This window comes from Bison bison, unplaced genomic scaffold (assembly GCF_000754665.1).
Source record: "Bison bison bison isolate TAMUID 2011002044 unplaced genomic scaffold, Bison_UMD1.0 scf7180017864373, whole genome shotgun sequence".
NCBI classification, from domain to species: domain Eukaryota; kingdom Metazoa; phylum Chordata; class Mammalia; order Artiodactyla; family Bovidae; genus Bison; species Bison bison.
In genome coordinates, this window is record NW_011494945.1 from 10,348,950 (window position 1) to 10,372,694 (window position 23,745).

At 38.7% G+C, this 23,745-nt stretch overlaps 1 protein-coding gene and 1 pseudogene across 2 annotated transcripts in view; both read left to right on the plus strand.

The window, feature by feature from the left end:
- The window catches only part of POPDC3 (popeye domain containing 3), a 21,277-nt gene extending 525 nt beyond the window's left edge, over positions 1-20,752 (plus strand). The window contains exons 1-4 of one of the 2 annotated variants that reach the window (XM_010856678.1): positions 219-1,474; positions 17,570-18,301; positions 19,203-19,311; positions 20,297-20,752. In XM_010856678.1, the coding sequence (XP_010854980.1) occupies positions 17,817-18,301; positions 19,203-19,311; positions 20,297-20,578 (876 nt within the window). In that variant the 5' untranslated portion in view covers positions 219-1,474; positions 17,570-17,816 and the 3' untranslated portion in view covers positions 20,579-20,752. Of the gene's footprint in view, positions 1-218; positions 1,475-17,569; positions 18,302-19,202; positions 19,312-20,296 lie in introns of those variants that run through there. The other variant, XM_010856677.1, reaches the window with a different exon arrangement.
- On the plus strand, positions 10,875-11,738 carry LOC105000690 (annotated as a pseudogene).
- Positions 20,753-23,745: the final 2,993 nt, after the last annotated feature.

The following is a 23,745-nucleotide window of genomic DNA, read 5'->3' on the forward strand; positions in this document are numbered from 1 at the left end:
GCAGACCCCCTAGCAGCGCGCTTCGCTGCCTGTGCCCCTGCTTGCACGGCGCTGCCACCTTCCTCCCGCTCTGGCCCTGCTCCGGCCAGCGGCGAGTCCGGGGGTCCGCGCGGGTGCCGCTGGAGGCTGGCCCGCTGGGGTCGGCGCACCGGTCCTAGGCGCTCGGGTCCTCCGCCCACAGAGGTGAATCTTCTTCCTACATCTGCTATTGGACCCACTCTTGCCCCGGGCAGCACCTTGGAGACCCCCCAAAGGTCGGATTTTAGAGGGAGAAAAGCTGCTTCGGGGGCCCTGACAGCCTTCGGTTGGCCTTGGGGAAGTCGGGCAGAGACGAGAAGCTTCCCTGGGCAAAAAGTCTGAGCAGGGCAGGGTGTTCCCGTTGAGTTTGGGACCCAGAAAGCGGCCACATCCAAGGTCACGCTGACCTGTTTACTCTATTTGGGGAATCCCCCTGGGCAAGGGGAAGGGAAGGAAAGAAAGGGAAAGACATTTGAAAACCACTAAACTACCTCCTCACCAAGGTCGGTTACAGAGATATGTATTTTGAGGGTCTGTATTTTAAGAAAAGATTAAAGGCACAGAATCAAATACAGTAATATGGCTATGGCACACACACGAAAACATTTTTAGTCAGGAGACATTTTGCAAAAAGTGGAAAAGTTGTATATGTAAATAAGTGGGAAAGCAGAATTAGAAACCCACTTTTGAACATAAACTAATTTGATTTACTGAACTTCTAGAATGTGACAACCTTCCTTCCTGACTTTTTACTCCAATTCTTGTGGTTAAGTATTTTCAGTTTGCAAGCTTGCACGTTGCAGTTGAGTTTTATGGCAGCCTTAAAAAATTTACTGCTGTCTCTCTGATCATGCTCAAGTTTAGTGGCTATTTTCTTTTCCGTTATTTTTAATACCAGGGACTGTTGCACAAACAACTCCCTGGTGTGACAATACAGGAACTTGGCACTGTTCTTTGTGGCAACTGAAAACCAAACAAGAACTACCTGAAACAAAATATTAGCAAAATAAATACTGGATCTCTTTCCACATTTGCCAGATGAAGAGGTCTGTCTGATCCCACATGATCTTTAAGGTTCTTTCCTTCTCTGGGAGACTGGGTTTGTCTTTTGAAGAGTTTGGGATACAAATATTAAGTGACATCTAGAATAAGATGTTATCTGTTCTACTAAAATTTTATACATATAAGCTGGGAGACATTTGATAATTGAGTTTCTTTAATCTCATCAGTTTCTCAAAATAGCTGAATCATTGTACATCCTGGGCTTCTAAATGATGACAGTCTATGCTATTAAATAAATATGTGTCAGGGGAAACCCAAACCCCATGCTTCTTATCACAAGACTGACTAATAGGGTTGATACACTGGAGCATTCATGTCTGCTTTCTGAAGAGTCCCCAGGAAAGATCAAGAATGGTTATGAAGCATTTGCTGCAGCATATGAGCATAACAACACGTAAGTGACATGACAGGCAAGAAGTTTCAAAACTGCTTTGGAAAATGTCTGTGATATATTTGCAAGCCCGCAAACTGCAACTGAAATTGGTTTCTGTAATTATGGGTGTTGGTCAGCTGGGATTATTAGCTATAGAGAATAAGTAAGAATTTACAAAAGTGTATTGAATCATTAATGAGATTTTTTTTAAAGGAAAAGAGAAAACATTCCTCTCTTTTATCTTAATAGTTAGAGGAAAATATCTTAAAGTGAAAGTTACAACAGGTTATCTTATAAATTAAATAATAACAAAAGTTGCTGACTTAAAACTCCCATAACAACGCTGGACCCTCCTCCAGCTCAGAGAATTGAGGGATCAATTCACACAACTACAAAGTGAGACCTTCTCATTTTGTATTTTTCAACAGAATAACCTCTAGTGACTCTTTCACACATACTGAAATTGGTGGGGGAGGAGGGATTTACGGTCTAGAGAGAAGAGCAAGCAGCTGGGCCTTTGGAAGAACTTTCATCTTTCCAAGCCTCATTTTCCACTCTGAAGAATGCTAATGATACTATTTGAGTGGCAGAGTTGTTGTGACTCCTCAGTGGGTCAGTGTAGACAAGACCCAGTGCGCAGCACATAGTGAGAACATAGCTAATCTCAGTTCTCCCTGTCTTCCTTAGTAGGTGGTTGTTTATTGACTGAACAAATTGTAGGATGAACAGTAGGTTACAGTTTTCTGCTTTTGATTTCAAAACTTCCATGTGGCAAAACCTTGATGGGTGCTGAATCTAGGTAATGGGTATATAGACAGGTTATCATACATTATTTTCTCTATTTTGGAATATGTTCAAAATTATTCATCAGAAAAAAATTAGTGTAAAGCTGAAAAACTCATAAGATACATTTCTAGTCTAGCCTAACATTTTTAATTGCAATTATAAAAATTATTCTATATGGACAGGAAAGAAATGCAGTTTTATAGAGGGAGTAGATGGGTGAGGAATGGCACTAGAGAGTAGTCCGTGGTGATCTTTAATTTCTTGTGGAACCTTTTGTTATTTTAAAAAGATCCAAAAATATGACAGTGTTGATATTTGATAATTTTGGTTGTTGGGTTCATGGATATTTCTTATCTGATATCTTTGTATTTAAAATTTTTCAAATTAACATAAAATCACCTTTTAGTTTTATAAGATTAGTATAAAGGAAGCAAACAATATAGGTATATGCAAAGAAAAAAGTAGTGTCCTTCCATCCAGGAATAACCTTTCTTAGCATTAAGTAAAAAATCACTCCATATGCCCTTGCATTTATACAAATAGAAGAATACAGGCATATTAATATGTAATATGCTACTTGATTACCTGTGACACATACAACATTTTAGGGTTTGTTTGTTGCTTTTGGTCTTGAATTTCTAAGAAACAACTTGGTTGCATTTTGATTTTTAAGACTTTAGTTTGTCTTTTAAAATATAGCATTTATTTAAAAATTCAGTATGCAACAACTGACTTTTAATGAGTTTTAAGTAGCTTATTTGCATATAAAATGTATTTTTAGATTATCTTAGATCTCATAATTTGAAACTGGGCTTAAATGGTGTCAATATTTGAATTTCACTAAAATGCAAGCTCCATGAGGGCAGGGATTTGTTGAATTCTTACATATGTTAATTATTAATGTGTTCTTGTCTATTTGAAAGTTGATGATACAGTCAATTATGCTATAATGCTTATTTTGAAAATCAGCATCATTCCAATGCAACTGAAATGTTAGTAACAATTCAAGCATGATGCAAATTTTGTACTAACTTATTCAATGATTTGCTCAGTCAGAAACACCAGCTGAACACATTAAACTGCAACCAGCTAACCAAGCCCTATAGGAATATAACACACACAGAGCTCAAACATTATGAGCTACCTTGGTTCACTGAGTGATATCCTGCAAGATTGTGTTTTGTTACTCTTTTGCACTTATGCATGTTTCTATAGAAAAACACTCATTTAATATCCCAAGAATATTTAAGCATCTTGATTCAAAAATGTCAAATAGTGCATGCAAAAGGACAGCTTAAACACTGAAGAGAAGCTTGAGATAATCAAATATTTTGAAAGAAGAGAATGTGCAGTATTTCCTGAGCAGCAGGAGTAAGGGAGTAATCCACACTGAAGATCATGACAGAAAGGAGAACCAGTGAACAATTTTTCTCACAAAGAAAAAGCTCCTGTCCCTATAAACACTCAAAAGGAAATGGAATTCCTTGCAGAAATGCTCCTAGTAGCATCAGGAGTGGCTGGTTTGGTGGTTTCAAACATTGCTGACCCTGGTGTGTGATCCACCTGCTCATTAAGCTCAAAAAAATGACAAAGGAAAGATTACAGCCAATTAGCTAGCACACATAAGCTTATTAGGTGTGTTTGCCAGGAAGGAACATGAAGTAAACATAGAAAAAGTGAATTCATTTGCTGTGTGCAGGACACTTGGAGGAGAACTAAGTGAAGGTGTCTTCCTTGGATGCATATCAAGGAAAGACTTTCATGCATCTGTGAGTCCAGCTTCTCTTGCATCTTTCATCAGGAGTCTCTGGTGAACTTACTGCATGACGTGACTGCAGCTGACTGAAAGTGAATGTTTTCCTGCTTGTGCCTTTAGCCATTTCCAGAACATGGAGAAGTCAAAAGAACTTGAAGCAGAGTATGGGATTGTTCATTTAAAGCAGTTAAATGATAAGCTTATGAAGGAGAGGTTTATAGCTGTTTCTTCACATTAAGAATTATAGGGCACTGAGTGACTCAACCTCCTGTCCTTCTGTTGCTCCAAAAATTGTAATTGCTTTTTTTCTTTCAGTTTTACTGACATACAGCACTGTATAACTTTAAGATGATCTACATAATAGTCTAATTTCCATCATAAAATGATTATTACTACATTAAGTTTAGTGAAAGTCTATCATCCCATATGGATACAAATTAGAGAAACAGAAAAAATACTTTTCCTTGTGATAAGAGCACTTAGGATTTTTCTTAGAAACTTTCACATATATAACATACAGCAGTGTTAACTATTTTTATCATGTTGCCTTAGTACTTATTTACCGTATAACTGGGAGTTTCTGCCTTTTGACAACCTTCCCCCAACTCCTGCCTCTGATAACCACAAATTTGACTTTTTTTTCTAAGAGTTTCTTCATTTTTGAAATATAATTGACCTATGACACTATGTTAGTTTCTGGTGCACAGCATAGTGAGTTGATATTTCTATATATTTCAAAATGACCACCATGATAAGTCTGGTTACCATCTGTCAACATACAAAGATTAATATTATATAATTGTCTTTGTATGGAAACACAAAAGACCCCTGATAACTAAAGCAATCTTGAGAAAGAAAAACAAAGCTGGAGGAATCAACCTTCCTGATTTCAGTCTATACTATAAAGCTACAGTAATCAAGACAGTATGGTACTGGCACAAAAACAAAAGTATATATCAATGGAACAAGATAGAAAGCACAGAGATAAGCTCATGCATCTATGGGCACCTTATCTTTGACAAAGGAGGCAAGAATATACAATAAAGAAAAGATAGCCTCTTCAATAAGTGGTGCTAGGAAAACTGGACAGCTGCATGTAAAAGAATAAAATTAGAACACTTACTAACACCATACACAAAAATAAATTCAAAATGGATTAAAGACCTAAATGTAAGGCCAGAAACTATAAAACTCTTAGAGGGAAACATAGGCAGAACACTCTTTGGCACAGATCTTCTTTGACCCACCTCCTAAAGTAATGAAAATAAAAACAAAAATAAATAAATGGGACCTACTTAAAAGTTTTTGCACAGCAAAGGAAACTATAAACAACATGAAAAGACAACCCTCATAATGGGAGAAAACAATAGCAAATGAAATAAAAGACAAAGGATTAATCTCCAAAATACACAACCAGCTCATGCAGCTCAATATCCGAAAAACAAATAACCCAATCAAAAAATTGGCAGAAGATCTAAACAGATATTTCTCCGAAGAAGACATACAGATGGCCAACAAACACATGAAAAGACGCGCCACATCACTCATTATTAGACAAACGCAAATCAAAACTACAATGAGGTATATCACCTCACACCAGTCAGAATTGACATCATCAAAAAATTTATAAGCAATAAATATTGGAGAGGGTGGGAAGGAAAGGGAACCCTCTTGCACTTTTGGTGGGAATGTATTAATAAGTTAATACAGCCACTGTGGAGATTCATTAAAAAAAAAAAAAACAGGAATAAACTACCATTTGACTCAGCAATCCAACTACTGGGCATATACCCTGAGAAAACCATAATTTGAAAAGACACATGTATCCCAGTGTTCACTGCAGCACTATTTACAAAGCCAGGACATGGAAGCAACCTAGATGTCCATCAACAGATGGATGGATAAAGAAGTTAGTGGTACATATATACAATGGAATATTACTTAGCCATAAAAAGAAATGCATTTGAGTCAGTTCTTGTGAGGTGGACAAACCTAGAGCCTAGAAGTAAGTCAGAAAGAGGAAGACCAATACCATATAGTAGCACATATATATGGAATCTAGAAAAATGGTGTTGATGGACCTATTTGCAGGCCAGGAATAGAGACGCAAACATAGAGAACAGACTTGCTGGACATAGTGGGGGAAGGAGAAGGGGGGATGCTTTAGGGAGTAATACTGACATATATACACTACCATGTATAAAACAGATAGCTAGTGAGAAGCTTCTGCGTAGCACAGGGAGCTCAGCTCGGTGTTCTGTGATGACCTAGACGGGTAGGATGGAGGAGTTAGGAGGGAGACTCAGGAGGGAGGTGATATATGTATACTTATGGCTAATTCATGTTGTTGGACAGCAGACACCAGCATAACATTATAAAGCAATTATCCTCCAATTTTTAAAAAAGATATAATTGTCAACTATATTCCCCAGACTGTACATTTTAGACACGACTTATTTTGTAACTGGAAGTTTGTACCTCTCAACCCCACTCACCTATTTCATCCTCCCACCTGAAAATTTGTAATTTCTTAAGAAAACATTTAAATTCACTGAATCTAGGACTGAAGTGAGAAAACAAGAATGCTGTGATTTGCTCCAGTAAGTCCAGATATTTAGATTCAAACTGTACGTGAAGCAGTTAAGTCATGAGGGTTAAGACAGCAGAGCCTTGGCATCCACCTGCCTGAGAGTGAGTCTGGGTTCTATCAATATTGTATCCTTAAGCAACCTAGACTTTAGATTTCTCATCTGTAAAATGGGGAGATAAATTTGCCTACTTCAAAAAGTTGTGAGGATTAAGTGACATAGCATTTTAGGGCTCTTAGACATGTGCGTGGCACATAGTAAGTGTTCAGTAAATATTAGGTGCTGATAGTAACAGCGTTGGTAGTACTACTAGTAGTAATAGTATATGAGGATAAAGAAGATGGCACATAGTTACTTCATTAATTCCCATTGCTCAACTCATCTAAATTTGGTGGAGTCACAATTCATATTATGTAGCTATTTGTTTTGAGTTTCTATGGGCTTTTTTTTTTTTTTAGTATTATTCTCTGGATGTGTTTGAAACATCAAGTATTTGCCATACATGTATGGCTCAATTTTGCAAAGAGTTGATCCAGCTAAATGTTAACCAAGGAAACATGGTATTCCAGGAATTTTGGAGATTGGTATATGAATGACATATGGGCTTCCCTGGTGGCTCAGCGGTAAAGAATTCGCCTGCTAATGCGGGAGACGCAGGTTTGATCCCTGGGTTGGGAAGATCCCCTGGAGAAGAAAGTGGCACCCCACTCCAGTATTCTTGCCTGGGAAATCCCATGGACAGAGGAGCCTGGCAGGCTACAGTCTATGGGGTCACAAAAGAGTCACACATGACTTAAGCTCGCCAGGCTCCTCTGTCCATGGGATTTCTCAGGCAAGAATACTGGAGTGGGTTGCCATTTCCTTCTCCAGAGGATCTTCCCGACCCAGGGATCAAACCCTGGTTATCTGCATTGCAGGCAGATTCTTTACCATCTCAGCCACCAGGGACCCCAAACAACAACATATGAATGACATAAGCATTCTAGAAGTTGCCCACATGTACAGATGCTTAATAGTGTTGGGGCCACTGGACTCCATGAAAGAAAAACCTATAAAGTGGTACAGTTAATTTAAATATAATTCCCAGGGCCACTTATCCTGTCTTGTTTTCCAGATATGATTAAAGACCTGTTATTACTTGATTTTCCTAATAGAAATCTCACAAGGATTGTCTTCTTCTCCATAGACCTGTATTCCAAGTCCATCGTAAAATGTAGTTATTACCTTAGTGAAAAGCCTCAGTTATAGTGGATATTCATAAGTGTGTATATTCATTTTCTATTGCTTTGTAACAAATTACCACAAACTTAGTGGCTTAAAACAATACAAATTTACTATCTCACAGTTTTTGTGAGTCAGAAGTCTAGGCATAGCTAGAATGGATCCTCAGCTCAGGGTTTCACAAGCTTGCAATTCAGGTTATCAACTAGACTGCACTCCTCATTTGAAGTCTAGGATCCTCTCCCAAAATTTCCAGGTAATTGGCAGAATTCAGCTCCTTGTGGTTGAAGGACTGAGGTCCCCATTATTCTGGTAACTTTTGGTTGGGTACTTCTTTCAGTTCACAGAGACTGCCTGCAGTTCCTTGCCTAGTGGCCCCCACAGGCAGTTCACAGCATGATGTTGCTTTTTTCTAGGCTAGTAAGAATATGTTTGTCTAATTTCCAGTCCTATAGTGAGTCTTACATGGCTTAACATAATCACAGACATGACTATTCCAGCCCCATTGGCCAGAACATGTTACCTAATCAAGGTACCCTCTATGCCATGCCTTTCACATGGGAATGCCATTCAATGGGAAGACTCAAGGAAAGGGGATTACAGGACCTGTGTATGAGCAGGGTAGGAATCTTAGAATTCTCCCTACCACCATAGGTGATAAAGTGAGAAACCAAACATGGCTAGAAATAATCAAATGTGGCTTTAGCTGAGACAAGAGAATCAGAGAAGCCTGGCATAGCTTGTGGGCAGGTTCTCTAATTTCCTTGAGTCTCAAGTGAAGCCAAGCTTTCATTGGTATAAAAAGTCAAAGGCATATTCCAGCCTGGGAGCCTAGTGGTGCATGAAGAGACAGGTATTATGTGAAAACCCCCCAAAGCTTGTGTGGATCTTCTGGAATCTAGAAGGCCACAATCCAATCTCCAGCATAAAATTTATGAGACTGTCTACCTGAGATCAGAAGATGAAATGAGAAAATGAGACCATGTAATATAATTGCTTAAGAAAGTAGGATTCTTCCTAAGGCAAAAGAAAAAAGTACCGTTTTCCTTGGTAGAATAAAGGAGCCAAGAGCTTAGTGGGGTTGGCCATCTCTATAGGCAGAAGCCAGATGGTGACACATCGATGCCTTGGATAACATCTGACTGACTGTAGCATATGAACACTGTAGCCAAAATCATTTACATTTACATCAACTCTCTGCTCTTAATCTTAGATAATTCTTCCATATTTATACATTTATATACTATACATATGCACTGTTTGTACAGCATCATGCCAAGTCTTGGCATGATGAAGAAATTAATTTCTTCTTTCCTTGAGAGGATCTAGACTAGCACTGTCCAAGAGAAATATAATGCAACCATATACATAATTTAAAATTCTCTAGTAGCACATTAACAAATAAGAAATGGGTGAAATTAACTTTAATAATATGTTTAATTTAACCCAGTATTTCCAAAACATTATCATTTCAGCACATAACCAATAAAGAAATTATTAATGATGTATTCCTAATCTTTGTACTGTCTTTGTACTGTCTTTGTACTGAAATCCATTGAGACCAACGCATCTTACTTCAGACCAGTTACATTTTAGGGGCTCAGTGGTTACGTGTGGCTGATGGCTCCTGCAGTGGCCAGCACAACCCTAGGATTCTAAGGCTTCTGGTCATGGGCATTTAATTTCAATTCTCATTTCTCTTTGTACTCACTTTCTAGATAATTTCATCAGCTCCAATCCTTATTCAGTGTTGTCCTGTGTAATTTAGGACAACTGTTAAATATACCTCCATCCCGCACCTTATCTTCTGCTGTGAACTCTGTTGCTAGACCAGGTGCATCAGGTTAAACATGACTCAAAGCGAGTCCCCTGCCCCCAAACTTCCTCTGATTTCTTTCCAAGCTTCAGGATCTCTTATAACTCCAAAGTGTCTTCATCCCTTCTCTGTTCTTCTGTCTCAGCAGAGACACGTCTTCCTTTCATTTCTTCTTCATGGTTAATATAATACATGCTTTTCTTTCTTTCTTTGTCCAACACCTAACCCATTGATTCAGGTATCGGTCATATCTCACTTGGGCTTCCTGGCTATTAACCTGCTTGTTCCAAAACTATATTCTAAACATTGTTTTTCTACCTGAACACTATTTATATCATATATATATATATAAATGACCAATTAATAAAGCCAATATTTAAAAATATACACACTATCTACATGAGATTCTTTAAAATATTACTTAAATATGTACCCCAACTGAAAGAATAAACAAATTATGATGCTTTAAAAAGGAAAACAGAGGTTTCCCTACTGGTCTAGTGGTTAAGACTCTGAGCTCCTGATGCAGGGGGCCTGGATTTGATCCCTGGTCAGGGAACTAGAACCCACATGCTGCAAATATAGATTTCACATGCCTCAACTAAAAAGGATCCCGCATGCCACAACTAAGACCCGGTACAGCCAAATAAATACATACCTTAAAAAAAATTAAAAAGAAAATATATATTATGTTCAATATAATATACAGTGGAAGCCATGTAGACAGATAGTAAAGGCCATAAAAATTCAGAGCCTAGAAAGTGCACTTCAGCCACCGTGTTAAGGAAAGGCTGATGCAGAACATGCACAAACCTTGAGCCCCCTCAGAGATGAGTGTGAGGAAGAAAATGCCTCCTGACCTGAGCAAGCATGGTAGTGAGAAACACAAGAGAAAATGTGCCTTTCCAGCCCCTGAAAAAGAAGGATTAAAATCCAGATCCTTTACTCTATAGAATGTTCTAGTGTCTCTTACCCCATCCCCCTAAAAGTTCTTAACCCTGGTTGCACAACAAAATCAATGGGAAGTCTGTGGAAAAATGCCAGTGCCTGGGTCCCCCTACAGTCCGTAAATAATTAAACAATTTCCAGAGCAGGGCCCCAGTCACAAACCTGGTGTGAAGATGTGCCTGTATATGTATGGCTGAGTTCCCTTTGCTGTTCATCTGAAACTATCAAAACATTGTTAATCAGCTATACCCCAATACAAAATAAAAAGTTAAAAAAAAATCAACTGAGAATCCGGTAGGAACCTGAAACGTCTTGAAGTTGTCTGAAGATTCTTCAATCACTATGTCAAGCGACACAGATATTTCTCTTTATTCATATGATGAAGATCAGGGATCTAAACTTATCCGAAAAGCTAGAGAGGCACCATTTGTCCCCATTGGAATGGCATGTTTTGCAGCAATTGTTGCATATGGATTATATAGATTGAAGAGCAGGGGACATACTAAAATGTCTGTTCACCTGATCCACATGCGTGTGGCAGCCCAAGGCTTTGTTGTGGGAGCAATGACTCTTGGTATGGGCTATTCCCTGTATCAAGAATTCTGGGGGAAACCTAAACCTTAGAAGAGGAGATGCTGTCTTGGTCGTCTTGGTGGTGCTTGCTATAGTTAGACATCTCATATTGAGGTTATATGTTTATGCTGAAAATAAATTGTTTGGGTCAGACAAGAACATGGTAATTTGAAAATTGGCCTCCTTTCTTGCAGGCTTGATTTGCCTGGTGACCAAGTTACTGGTGACTAGTTCACTAGCTAGGTCATTCAGGGGAGTCAGACCAGCACAAAAGAAACATGTCACTTTTAAATACACTTGATAGTGGTACCTATCCACCTTCTTAAACTCTTCTGTTGAAATTAGTTCTAAAGAAAACAACATGCCAATCCTGAAAATGCTCCCAGTTGCTGCAGAATATCATATGCTTTTGATGTAATGTAGGAATCCTATTTACCCCAGTTAATTTAACTTTCTGATGGCCTTGTGGACTGAGTACTGTTTTATGGGTTGGTTGGCTCTTGAGGAACCCTTTCAGAACAGTGCATGGAATACAACATTACAAACCTCCCTGGAAGTCTGTGTGTGTTTTTAAACCAACACTAAAAAGCTGGTAACAGAGCCACTTTGAAGTAGTATTTATTTTAGAATCATAGTTATAAACATGAGAGTAACTTAACTTGTGGATCCCTTTTAGCTCTTTAGTAATTGCAGAATTATATTTTGCTGCTGTTAAATTAGAATAATTTTAAATTATTTTGAAACATGTATTTTAAGTGCTAATGTAAAGGTAAATGAAAAAACACTTTTAAAATGTGTGCAGTATGTTTATTTTCTCCAAAAGTATCATCAACTAAATAAAATCCCTATAATGGAAGTCATTGATGAGCAAGCTGGTTTGGTCAGACATTATACAAACTTTGGTATATCACAAAATGCTTTGTTGTACTTGTGAAATTCTCGTCTAACCTGAATTTACATTCCATGGTGATAACATGGTAAATGTAGTGTTATTAAAGTAAATGAACACATCAAAAAAAAAAATCAACTGAGAGCCTATTAGAAAGGCATCTGTCTGGGTCCCTCCCTGGCTCAGTTATTCTGGGGTGGGGCCAGGGAAGGGGCATTTTAACAGGTCCCTGGGTGATTCCGATTGTTACTGGCTTCCAGAGACTGGTTTCTTTACTCAAGGATAGGTTAGTTCTGGGTGGTCAGGACACAACATAGGGAAGAATAAGACAGATCACTCCTGCAGAAATAAGTAAGTTTAGAATTTAGAACATAAGGATGGTTTGTCTTCTATTGAAATCCTCTGAAGAAAGCTTTTAAAATCTATATCTTCAAATGGCTCAGCTCTGTAGCAAACAAGCAACAAGTACAGCAATGCCATTTCTCTGTTATTTAAAAATCTGCTCAATAAAATAAAAAAAAAAAACAAACTGAATCAAAAAATGGGCAGAAGACCTAAACAGACATTTCTTCAAAGATGAGCTGGCCATACAGATGGCCAACAAACACATAAAAAGATGCTCAATATCTTTAATTATTAGAGAAATGCAAATCAAAACTACAATGAAATATCAATTCACACCTGTCCAAATGGCCAACATCACAAAATCTACAAACAATAAATGCTGGAGAGGGTATAGAGAAAAGGGAATGTTCTTGCACTGTTGATAAAAATGTATCAATAAACTGGTAGAACCACTATGGAGAACAGTATGGAGGTTTCTTAAAAACGAAAAAGAGAACTTCCATGTGATCCAACAATTCTACTACTGGGAATATACCCAGAGAAAACTTTAATTCAAAGAAACATGCACCCCAATGTTCATTGCAGCACTATTTACAATAGCCAGGATATGGAAACAACCTAAACGTCCATCAACAGAGGAATGGATAAAGATGTGGTACGTATATACAATGGAATACTATTCAGCCATAAAAAGGAATGAAACTGGGTCATTTGCAGATACATGGATGGGCCTAGAGACTGTCATACAGAGTGAAGTAAGTCAGAATGAGAAAAACTATTAACACATATATGTGGAATCTGTAGTTACAAAGCAGAAATAGAGATACAGATGCAGAAAACAAATGTATAGACCCCAAGGGAGGGAAGGGGTGCAATGAATTGGGAGATTGGGATTGACATATATACACTACTGTGTATAAAATAGATTACTAATGAGACCCTACTGTATAGCACAAGGAACTCTACCCAGTGCTCTATGGTGATCTAAATGGGAAGGAAATCCAGAAAAAGAGGAACTATATGTATACATATAGCTGATTCCTCTTCCTGATACTGGGAAAAATTGAAGGCAGAGGAGAAGAGGGTTTCAGAGGATGAGATGGCTGGATGGTATCACCAATGCAATGAACATGAACTGGGGCAAGCTTCAGGAGATGGTGAGGGACAGGAAGGCCTGGTGTGCTGCAGTCCATGGGGTCGCAAAGAGTTGGACATGACTGGGCAACTGAACAACAATATAGCTGATTCACTTTGCTATACAGAAGAAACTAACACAACATTGTAAAACAACTGTACTCCAATAAAAATTAAAAAATAACAAGATAAGTGCTCCCAAAAGACTGAGAAATTAAAAGAATAAAATCTGCTAAGAATTTTTAATATAGATTTTCTCATTTGGATGTTCCAGGACCCTTTAAAGTAGACACAATAGGTGACATTACCTCTGCTTTACTGATGAATAAATATGTCTAAGTTCATCTAAGTAGCAAGGAGGAAACGAAAGTCTACATTTTCTAAATCCTGGTACTGTGGAAGCAGAATGATATGGTTTAGACAGTGAGTTTCAGAGTCAGACAGACCTGGATGGAATCTTAGTTCCAATATGAACAGTGTGGTGACCTTGTACAATTTACTTGCCTTCTCTGAGTTTCAATCTTCTCATCTGTGGGATGGAGATAATAGTACCTTCCTCATGGGGTTGTTGTGCAGATTAAATAATTTTTTAAATGTCTGGTACATAGTTGCTGAGTAAGTATACATACTTAAAGGTTTAAGTAGAGAAAATGATCTTCTCCATATGTAACACATACCAAAGCTGGGATATGATTCCAATTAATAAGGATAATATTGATAGAATTTTGATCTTCTAGCTTGCCTAGCAACCACAACTAACATAATACCACAAGCTACCAGAGTTGTTTTAATGAAATCAGGAATTCAGCTGCTCTTAAGGAACTGAACATTGCAAGAAGACAGAAGGATTCTCCTATGAATTTGGAGTTGTGCCGGACATCTTAAACAACCCCTCAGTCAAGAAATCCTCCACTTCTGTTCCCCTAGGTGACATCTGTTAGAACATCTGTTGTCCTGGATAGAGTGAGGATGGAAAAGAGAGGACTTGTTCCTCTGTATCAGTGTGTTCAATCCACATTCCCTTAGTGCCAAGGGTCTAAAATACAAAAACATTTGTCTTTGCCCTTTAATAATTTTGGAATCAAGAAGAGGAAATGAGTCAGTGTTGAACAGTAAAACAGAAGATTATTTCATGAGTGGCTTTCTATGTCTATGTCCCTGGTGGTATTCTAAGCATAATGAACTGAACTGGACAAGCAGATAGAGCCTGTCTCAAATATCCACTGTTAGGATTTTTATTTTCCTGGCAAACCGTCCTGGCAGATTATTCAACTGGTCTCCCAACACATTAAATCAGATCTGCAGCCTTGAAAGACACACTGCCTGCTGGGAAGAGCATGAAGCTGAGCAGAAGAGGACTTGAACTTCCAGCTTTGTGACTTACTGTGACTTTTACCTGAAGCAAGTTACTTAACCTGCCTTGGGCTCCACCTTTCTCATTTGTAAGCTGAGCATGACGGTTTAGATACTGCCTCGCTCGTGGCAGTAAGTGTGATGCTGTGAGATAATAAATGTACACGTTCTGAACCCGTAACTGCCATTTCAAGTTAATCTCCATCACTGTGCCACCCAATTTATATCACATTTAGTTGAGCATTCTTGTGTCTGCCTTTACATGTCCTTATTCCTTTGAACTCAGGCTCTGACGATGTAAAGAGTAAAAAGGGGAAGTATGTTTATTTGCACTTTGTCTCCATCGTTTGTATCCCCATGTGTTAACTTCTTTTGCAGGGAAGATCAACTACGTAAGAAATCCATTGTGCTCCTTTGGCATTCCAGCATTTATTTACCGCAAAACATGACTTCAGGCCCACAGGCTTTGACACAGGCAGCTGGTTGATGAGTCGTGTTCAGCATTCATACAGGGCTGCTGGCACATGGCAGAGGAACACTCGGGCTTGTCACCTGCCCCTGTCAGTTCTTCTTCTAATAAAGTACATCTGTTTTGGTGACTGAATAAAAACACACCAAGTGGAGAAAGCCTGGGTGTGGAGCAATCTAATCAGGGCAAGTCAGCACTCTTTGTTGAGTGATACAGGATCAAGGGTAGGAAGGTGGTTTGGTGGCAGCTTACTGAAACAGAAGCTGACTGGAAAGGGCCAGAAACAAAGTTCCTCATATAATTATAATGGGTCACACTCCAGGAATGCAGGTGGCCCAGTATATTATTCCCCAAGTCAAGAGTTTAAGAGGTAAGATTCCAATAAACTCTGAATTACCACAAACATAATGCTAAATTTCACATTAGCATCATTTTAGCAATTTGTTGAGGATTTTACATTTCCAGGAGGTTCAAATCCAAGTTCAGAGCTCCACTGGTAGTGCTTTTTAATATTGCTTTTGTGGCTATTTGCTTGGCATCTTGAGGCATTAACTTAAAATACTTGAGTTTTAAAAGTAAAACAGCAGGGAGACTGACATTTGCGGTCTGCATGTCACACTTCTCAACTACTCATTGTATTTTTAAAAAATGTTTCTTTGTTGTGAATATGCAGTGATATATGACTTTGGGTTTTGTTTAAAGAAGAGAAGGGAAACATGTTCAGAGTGTCAGTCGGCCTTGAGTCTCACCCCTCACAGAGGGATGGGTGGAGTGATAATTAGAGGGATGCAGAATGTTTGCATTTAAAAGCAGCATAAGTAGAAATAATACGGTTGTCAGTTATAGTTCTGTGTTATTTTTTCTTGTTTTAATGATTCACCTGGTGATGTTCTTAAAGTCATTCCTTGCTGAGAAGAGAATCACTATCCAGGATGAAAAACCAGGAACTTGAGCAGTATCAGCTTCTTTATTTTCATCTCTAGTTCTGTTGGTAGTAAAATGCTGGTCCTTTTTTTATTTCAGCTAAGTCATTTTCACCTCTGTAGGTACTTTTTTTCTATAAGACTAGATCTATGTTATTTGGTATTTTATTACCAGGTGTTCTGGAAAATCTATCTCAAAATAAAAACAATATAGCACACAAGTTCAAGGTTCTTGAATGTTATCTTGGTTTCAAAAAAATCAATCCAATGAATGCTTCATATTGAAACCATTCATTGTTAAGAAACTTGGTGATAAATGATATCTATCCTACAACTCTGTCATCATAGTTAAATCTCTCCTGAATGAGATCACATATTAGCATTTTTACCATATGGCTGAAAGGGTAGAGAATATATGTGCAGAGGAACTAGTCACTAACATTTTTGACCATCTGGCAAATAAATGTGTAAGTTGCAGGAACTTTAATATTATTTATTTAGTTATATAGATGCAACCGTTAGCCTGAAAGAGCCTCTAATACAGTAAAGGAGAACTGAATTTATATTTCTCAAATAATTTTGATCTAATTAAACATTTTCACAGTCTACCATGTACTCTTAAAACCTGACTCCTAATGGTGTGTTTCTTACATTTATTGATTAGGGCTCCTTACGGTGACTATTTTAAAATCTCTCTCACGAGAGACCTCATGATTGGATCTGGCATGCAGGCTTACGTGCTGAAGTTCTGCTCTGCCATCAACCACTGTGTGGCCTAGGATAAATTAGTCTCTCTGAGCCTCAAATTCTTCATTTGTAAAGAGTGAATAACATATTGTCAAACAACATCTCTAAAAGGGTGGGCCATGGAAGACGTGAATTGATGCATCAGAATCATGTGGGGAGCTTGTTCAAAGTACCAACACTGAGGCCCCACCCTTAGAGATTTCTGACTCAATATATCCGGAAACAGTCTATAAATCTGCATTTTTAGTCACTATCATGAAAGATTCTGAGGTGCACTGAATTACTGTTATAGAAACCAGCTGATTATAGCACTTAGCTTTCTTGAAAAATACATAGTTAGCTAATTGTAACAAATACTAAAATTTCTGTAAATTATTTATAATTAAGCCTAACTTGAAAATATGCATTTTTTCTATCCTAGAAATGTAATACTTTCAGTATTTGTATTGAATATATTTTAACTTCATAGAAAGTAGGATGTCAACTTGAATAAGTAAAATGCTGGTGATTCATTAAATACACTTCTCAATTCTGTTTAATTAGAATCCTGTTTTTATTTCTTACATAGGCAACAACAACATATTTGTCAGCTAGAACTCAATGAGAAGCCCAGATGAACTTAAGGATGCTAGCATGGGATTCTTAGTTTTTCAAGATCCACAAACACCAAACCCATAATCACCCGAGCTCCAGTGTCCGGGCTTTCTCTGGTTTTGTGAAGACTCAACTCTGATGATGGAAAAGCAAAGGACTTAATTATTTGCTTTGATATTATTTAATATCAACTGAAAAGTGAACCAGACAGTACTACGGCCATGGAAGGAAATTCAAGTTTATGGAAGAACCTAATCGATGAACACCCTGTCTGCACCATCTGGAAGCAGGAGGCTGAAGGAGCCATCTATCATCTAGCCAGCATTTTATTTGTAGTAGGTTTCATGGGTGGCAGTGGATTCTTCGGGCTCCTTTACGTCTTCAGTCTGCTGGGATTGGGTTTTCTCTGTTCTGCTGTCTGGGCCTGGGTGGATGTCTGTGCAGCCGACATGTTTTCCTGGAATTTTATACTGTTTGTCATCTGCTTCATACGGTTTGTTCACATTGCCTATCAAGTTCACAGCATAACCTTTGCCCGAGAATTTCAGCTGTTGTACAGCTCCCTCTTCCAGCCTCTGGGGACCTCTTTGCCTGACTTCAGAACTATTGCTATGAGCTCAGAAGTGGTTACTCTGGAAAAGGAGCACTGTTACGCCATGCAGGGGAAAACCTCCATCGACAAACTCTCCCTGCTTGTCTCAGGAAGGTTTGTACCCTTGGCACTTGTGTGTCTTTCCGCTTTATTACTTACTAACTTTTGTTTCTTTTCTTCCTATCTCAACATAGCATAGTCCTCAGCAGCATTTAGTACTCTGAGGCATGAGAAAACCCTTGACGCATGAGTCGTTTACATAGGCATTTAGAATACATGGTACCATTTACTTGAAGGAGGGTATAATTTAGTCTTAATATTTCTTTATAAAAATCAAAGGTATGAATTGGTTTGTCTGGATATGCTATTTGTTTCCAAACTAATCACTTAGAGTCAAGAAAAAGATGATGCCAGTTTGAATGAATAGAATACTTATTTAGCATACAAAGTATTTGAAACTTTCTATTAGGGCATTCTTTTAAGTAATAGAGAACGTTTAAATTTTATAATGATCACTTTTTTTTCAGTAATTTCTAGCAAATGCCCACTTGCTCAAAGGGGAAATGTACTATATATAAATTTTGAAAAAAAGTTTGGGGGAGAAATAGGAATGTGATTATTCATGTTTTTTAAAAGGTTAAATAGTTTACAGAGGTATTTCCATTGGTACGTTTTTATGTTCTTCAGAGTTCTACTTAATTTAAAATCTGACTGAGTGCATTGAAACTTGTAATTGTAATATATTATACACACCTAAATGGGCACATATCAATTGATGAATTTTCTGATGAATTTCACCCACTGTTCCAGAATCCTAACTATGGGAGGAACAGCAGTACATAAATTTTACAGGAGATTTTTGTCACTTATTATAATGTGTGAATTTAATATTTTGCCCTTCAAGATTTTAAAAGCCAAAAGAATCATCAGAGATCAGAAATAGTGTTCCCTGCCCTTGTCACCAATTTAGTTCTTTCTCCTTCCCTCCTGACTGATGTCCTTTGTGTCTGGGTAGGATCAGAGTGACAGTTGATGGCGAATTTCTGCATTACATTTTCCCCTTCCAGTTCCTGGATTCTCCTGAATGGGACTCACTGAAACCCACAGAGGAAGGCACTTTTCAGGTAAGGGATAACTGGACCACACTGGGAACACTGCCTCTTTCAACCAGATAAACGCTGCCTGTTTAAAAACAGGCAAACAAGCAAACAGAGCAGCAGATGACATAGGAGTAATTTATACTTAACTTTGGAATGTACTTGGTAGCATGCATGTCTTCCCCATTCTGCTTGAGTCTTACTGATTAATGTCACTTTATAGGTCCAGCAACAAGGAGAAGATTGGGTATCCCATAGGACAGAAAGAAGTCTGTGATAAATATTCTTAAATTTTCCTTTGCTTAACTGAGTACATGGGAATTAAAATATAATTAACTGATATTTGACTCTAAACACTGCCACCTGTCACAGTTTAGAAAAACACCAAGAATGAAAATCTGGCCTTATGACAAAATAAGTGACTTTTAAAATTCAAAATGTGATGAATTTCAGTTGTTTTCTAGCAACAAAATGGTAAACAAAATGTCATTACTATGCTGCCATATCTGGTAGTATTAAAAGATAATCCTTTTGGTAGGTTCTATTATGGCATTTGTTTTCCTCTGGTTAATTCATATAACATACATGTGTGTTTTATATATATAGAATCATACACATATGTGGATTAGGTTAATTATATTCAGTACTTCAGGAAATGGATTAGGGTTAAATGTCCACAGTCTTCAGGACAGACATGGAAATATTTCCCCAACATTAGCCAAATTTATTACTTTTTAATATCAAGTAGCTCTCACTTCAATAAAATGTAAAATATAGATATCTAAATTTAGAAACAGATGAACTGGAGATGGGCACAACACTGTGATTATTCATGTTATAAATTACATACATAGTAATAAATTTTGTACTTTTGCTATGTTTTATTGATATACTGTGGGTTTTAACATTAAAATCAGCATGAGAAATTCATTTAAAATTTGGGGCCAAGAAAAAGGGCAGGCCATTTCTTGCTTCCTAACCTCTGTTTATGTGTGGTCTTATGTTTTTTTAGGTAACCCTCACAGCAGAAACTGATTGTCGATATGTGTCTTGGAGGAGAAAGAAATTATACTTGCTCTTGGCTCAGCATCGTTATATCTCCCGCCTGTTTTCGGTTTTAATTGGCAGTGACATTGCAGATAAACTCTATGCCTTGAATGACAGGGTGTACATAGGAAAAAGATACCATTATGATATTCGGTTACCCAACTTCCTTCAAATGTCAAGTCCTGAAATGTCCAAGTCATCTCTGACAGAACATTTTCAGAATTCCAGACGATATTGTGATAAATGACATCGAAGTCTCAAGTGTTATAATTATAAAAGACTCTCTTCATCATTCCCCAAATGAAATAGCAAAATATAGCAAACTGAGCTCACTAATATTTTTATAAATCCAACTCAGAGGCAAGATGCCATTGCCAGCTGTTTTATTCACCTTAACTTGTACATTGTGAATAAATTTTACAATTTTTTTTTCTGTATTTCTCATTGGAATATATGGAGGGGGGTGAAAAAACTGTGGGCACTTTTGTCCTTTTCTGTACCAGAACCGGGAGAGTGAAATTTTGCATTCTCAAGTATGTCCTCAGATTTAGGGAAATCTGCTGCTGTGCCCTACTGAGTTAGGTGCCACTTCTCAAGAAGCAGCCAGTAAGTACTCTCAGCAGGCGAGTGGGTAGCTACCTCCACATCAGTGCTGCCAGAATTTTGCTTCAACCTCTGAAGAAAGCAACATGTGTTACTGTGGGGTAGGCAGCAATTATTTATTTTAAATGTGAAGTTATTTAACATGAGTAGAAAGGGGAAGAAATGTTTGCATCTCTTGAGATGATAGTATGGCAATCTTAGAGACTGTTTTATTACTACAAATAATTTATCAGCTTAATCATGACTAACATATATTAAACAGAGGCATTTCATGAAAAGCTGCATACTAATTACTGAGTAAAAAGAATACTTGTGAATCAATAGTAAAAATGTAGCACAGGATCTCAATTTTACATGTTCGGTTCTAAGGGCAAGAGGTGTGGTCTGACTGGATGGTGAGGGACTCCTAATGAAAGCTTTACCCACCACCAGGGGCAGGCAGGTGGTCAAACTTCTAGCCATTCCTTCAGCTCTGTAAAGAGACGGATCTGATCCCTATCTGGAAAATTGGTTTTCTGGAGCTCACATGCAAGCCGTGTTCTTTGGTAGAGACATACAGCATCCTACAGCTAGCAAGTGTATCCTGAGTACCTACTGTGGACTTCCCTGGTAGCTCAGATGGTAAAGAATCTGCTCCCAGTGCAGCAGACCCAGGTTTGATCCCTGGATTGGGAAGATCCCTAGAGAAGGGAATGGCAACGCACTCCAGTATTCTTGCCTGGAAAATGGACAGGAGAGCCTGGTGGGCTACAGTCCATGGTATCGCAAAGAGTTGGACACCACTGAGCAACTAACACACTGTTGCTCCAGGTGCTGACCTGGACACTAGGAATATTTCAGGTAACAGAGATCCTATCACTCACAGAGCTCACATTCTGGAGGTGAAGGAGACAGAAAATAAATCAGAAACACCTAGAGACAGAAAGAAATAGTACTGTAGAGAAAGATAAACCAGAGAAGGTGGTTGGGACGGGGCACTGCAATTTTAACAGTAGTCAAGGAAGGCCCGAGAGAGAAAGGTGATGTTTGAGCAAAGACCTGAAGGAGGCAAACAAATGATGCATGCGGCTATTTGGGGAAACAGCAGTCTGGGCCGAAGGAAAGCACATGAGGTCTTTAGGCAAGAGCAGGAGCAGCTAGGAGGCCGGTGTGGCTAGAGCAGAAGGACTGCAAGGGAGAGGGCACAGAGGTCAATCGTGGGGCCTAATTAATTCATGGTAAGAACTTTGACTTTTACGAGAGAATGACCAGAAGCCACTGGAGAGTTTTAAATAGAAGAGTGATGTGATCTGCCCTACATTTTAATAGAATCACCTTGGTCAGTCTGCTGAGAATAGGCTGGAGGAGACAGGACTGGTCGTGGAAGGGGAGATAAGGGTCCAGTGAGAGATGCTTATTAGACTGAAGTAGAGATAGCTGGAGGAGTCTAGAGTTCCAGAGAAAGGTCTGGGCTGGAGATAAAGATCTGGGAGTATTTCACGTGTGTGTGTTAATCACTCAGTCGTGTCTGACTCTTTGTGACCTTATGGTCTGTCCATGGAATTCTCTAGGCAAGAATACGGGGGTGGGTTGCCATTTCCTTCTCTGGGGGATCTTCCAGACCCAGGGATTGAACCAGAGTCTCTTGCACTGCAGGCAGATTTTTTACCATCTGAGCTACCAGGGATTAGTTGTTTGTTTTTTTTTTCACATGTAGATGATATTTAAAACCATGGGACTAGATGAGATGGTCAAGGGAGTGAACATAGGTTCAGAAGAAGAAAAGGTCTGGGGACTTTTCCTTGGGCCTCTCCATTGTTAAGAGGATGGGGTAGCAGGAGAAGAGTTGGCAAAGGATTCAAGAAGCAGCAGCTGGTGAGGAAGGAAGAAAACCAAGAGCGTGCAGTCCTGGATGTCAAGAGAAGAAAAGTGTTTCAAGGAGAAGGGAGTGGTGAACTGCCTCAAAGGTAGCAACAGTCAGGTAATAGGAAGTCTGAGAATAAACACCTGGGTTGAGAAGCATGGAGGCCACCGATGAAGCTGACAGGAGCAGTTTCAGTGGAGTAAACTGGGGACAAAAGCTTGACTGATGCAGGCTGAGAGAAAATGAGAGGCACGAAATTGGAAGAGCAAGTATAATAATGCTTACGAAGTTTTGATGTAAAGGGAAAGAGAAATAGATGGTAGCCTGAGCTGGAAGTGGGGTCAAGAAAAGAGGATGTTCTTATTGTATATATTTTAAACTGAGAAAAACAACGGGACTCCCCTGATGGTACAGTCGATAGGAATGTGCCTGCCAATACAGGGGACACGGGTTCAATTCCTGGTCCAGGAAGATTCCACACACCTTGGAGCGACTAAGCCAGTGTGCCACAACTACTGAGCCCAAGCACCCTAGAGCCTGTGCTCCACAACAAGAGAAGGCATTGTAACGAGAAGTCCGCGCTGCGTAACTCAAGAATAGCCTATGCTCCCAGCAACCACACAGAGCCCACACAGCAACAAAGACCGAGCATGACCTAAATAAATAAATAAGCAAATTTAAAAGAAGAAAGAAAAATAAGGGCATATTAGTATGAGGGTGGGGATGATCCAGAAGAGAAGGGTGAACTGCTGGGGTGACGACCTTGAGCAGATGAGTCAAAGTCAATCAAGCACGGACAATCATTAGTTAAGGTGAGAAGGCACAGTATATAGGAGTGTTGTTGCTCACAAATGAGAGATGTGATGGGAGCATATGAAAGTTCTCTCACAATTCTGTGTTCTCAGTGAGCAAGGAAGCAAAGTCATGGGGAGGAGGGGTAAGAAGTAGTGGGGTTGAGTAAAGTACAT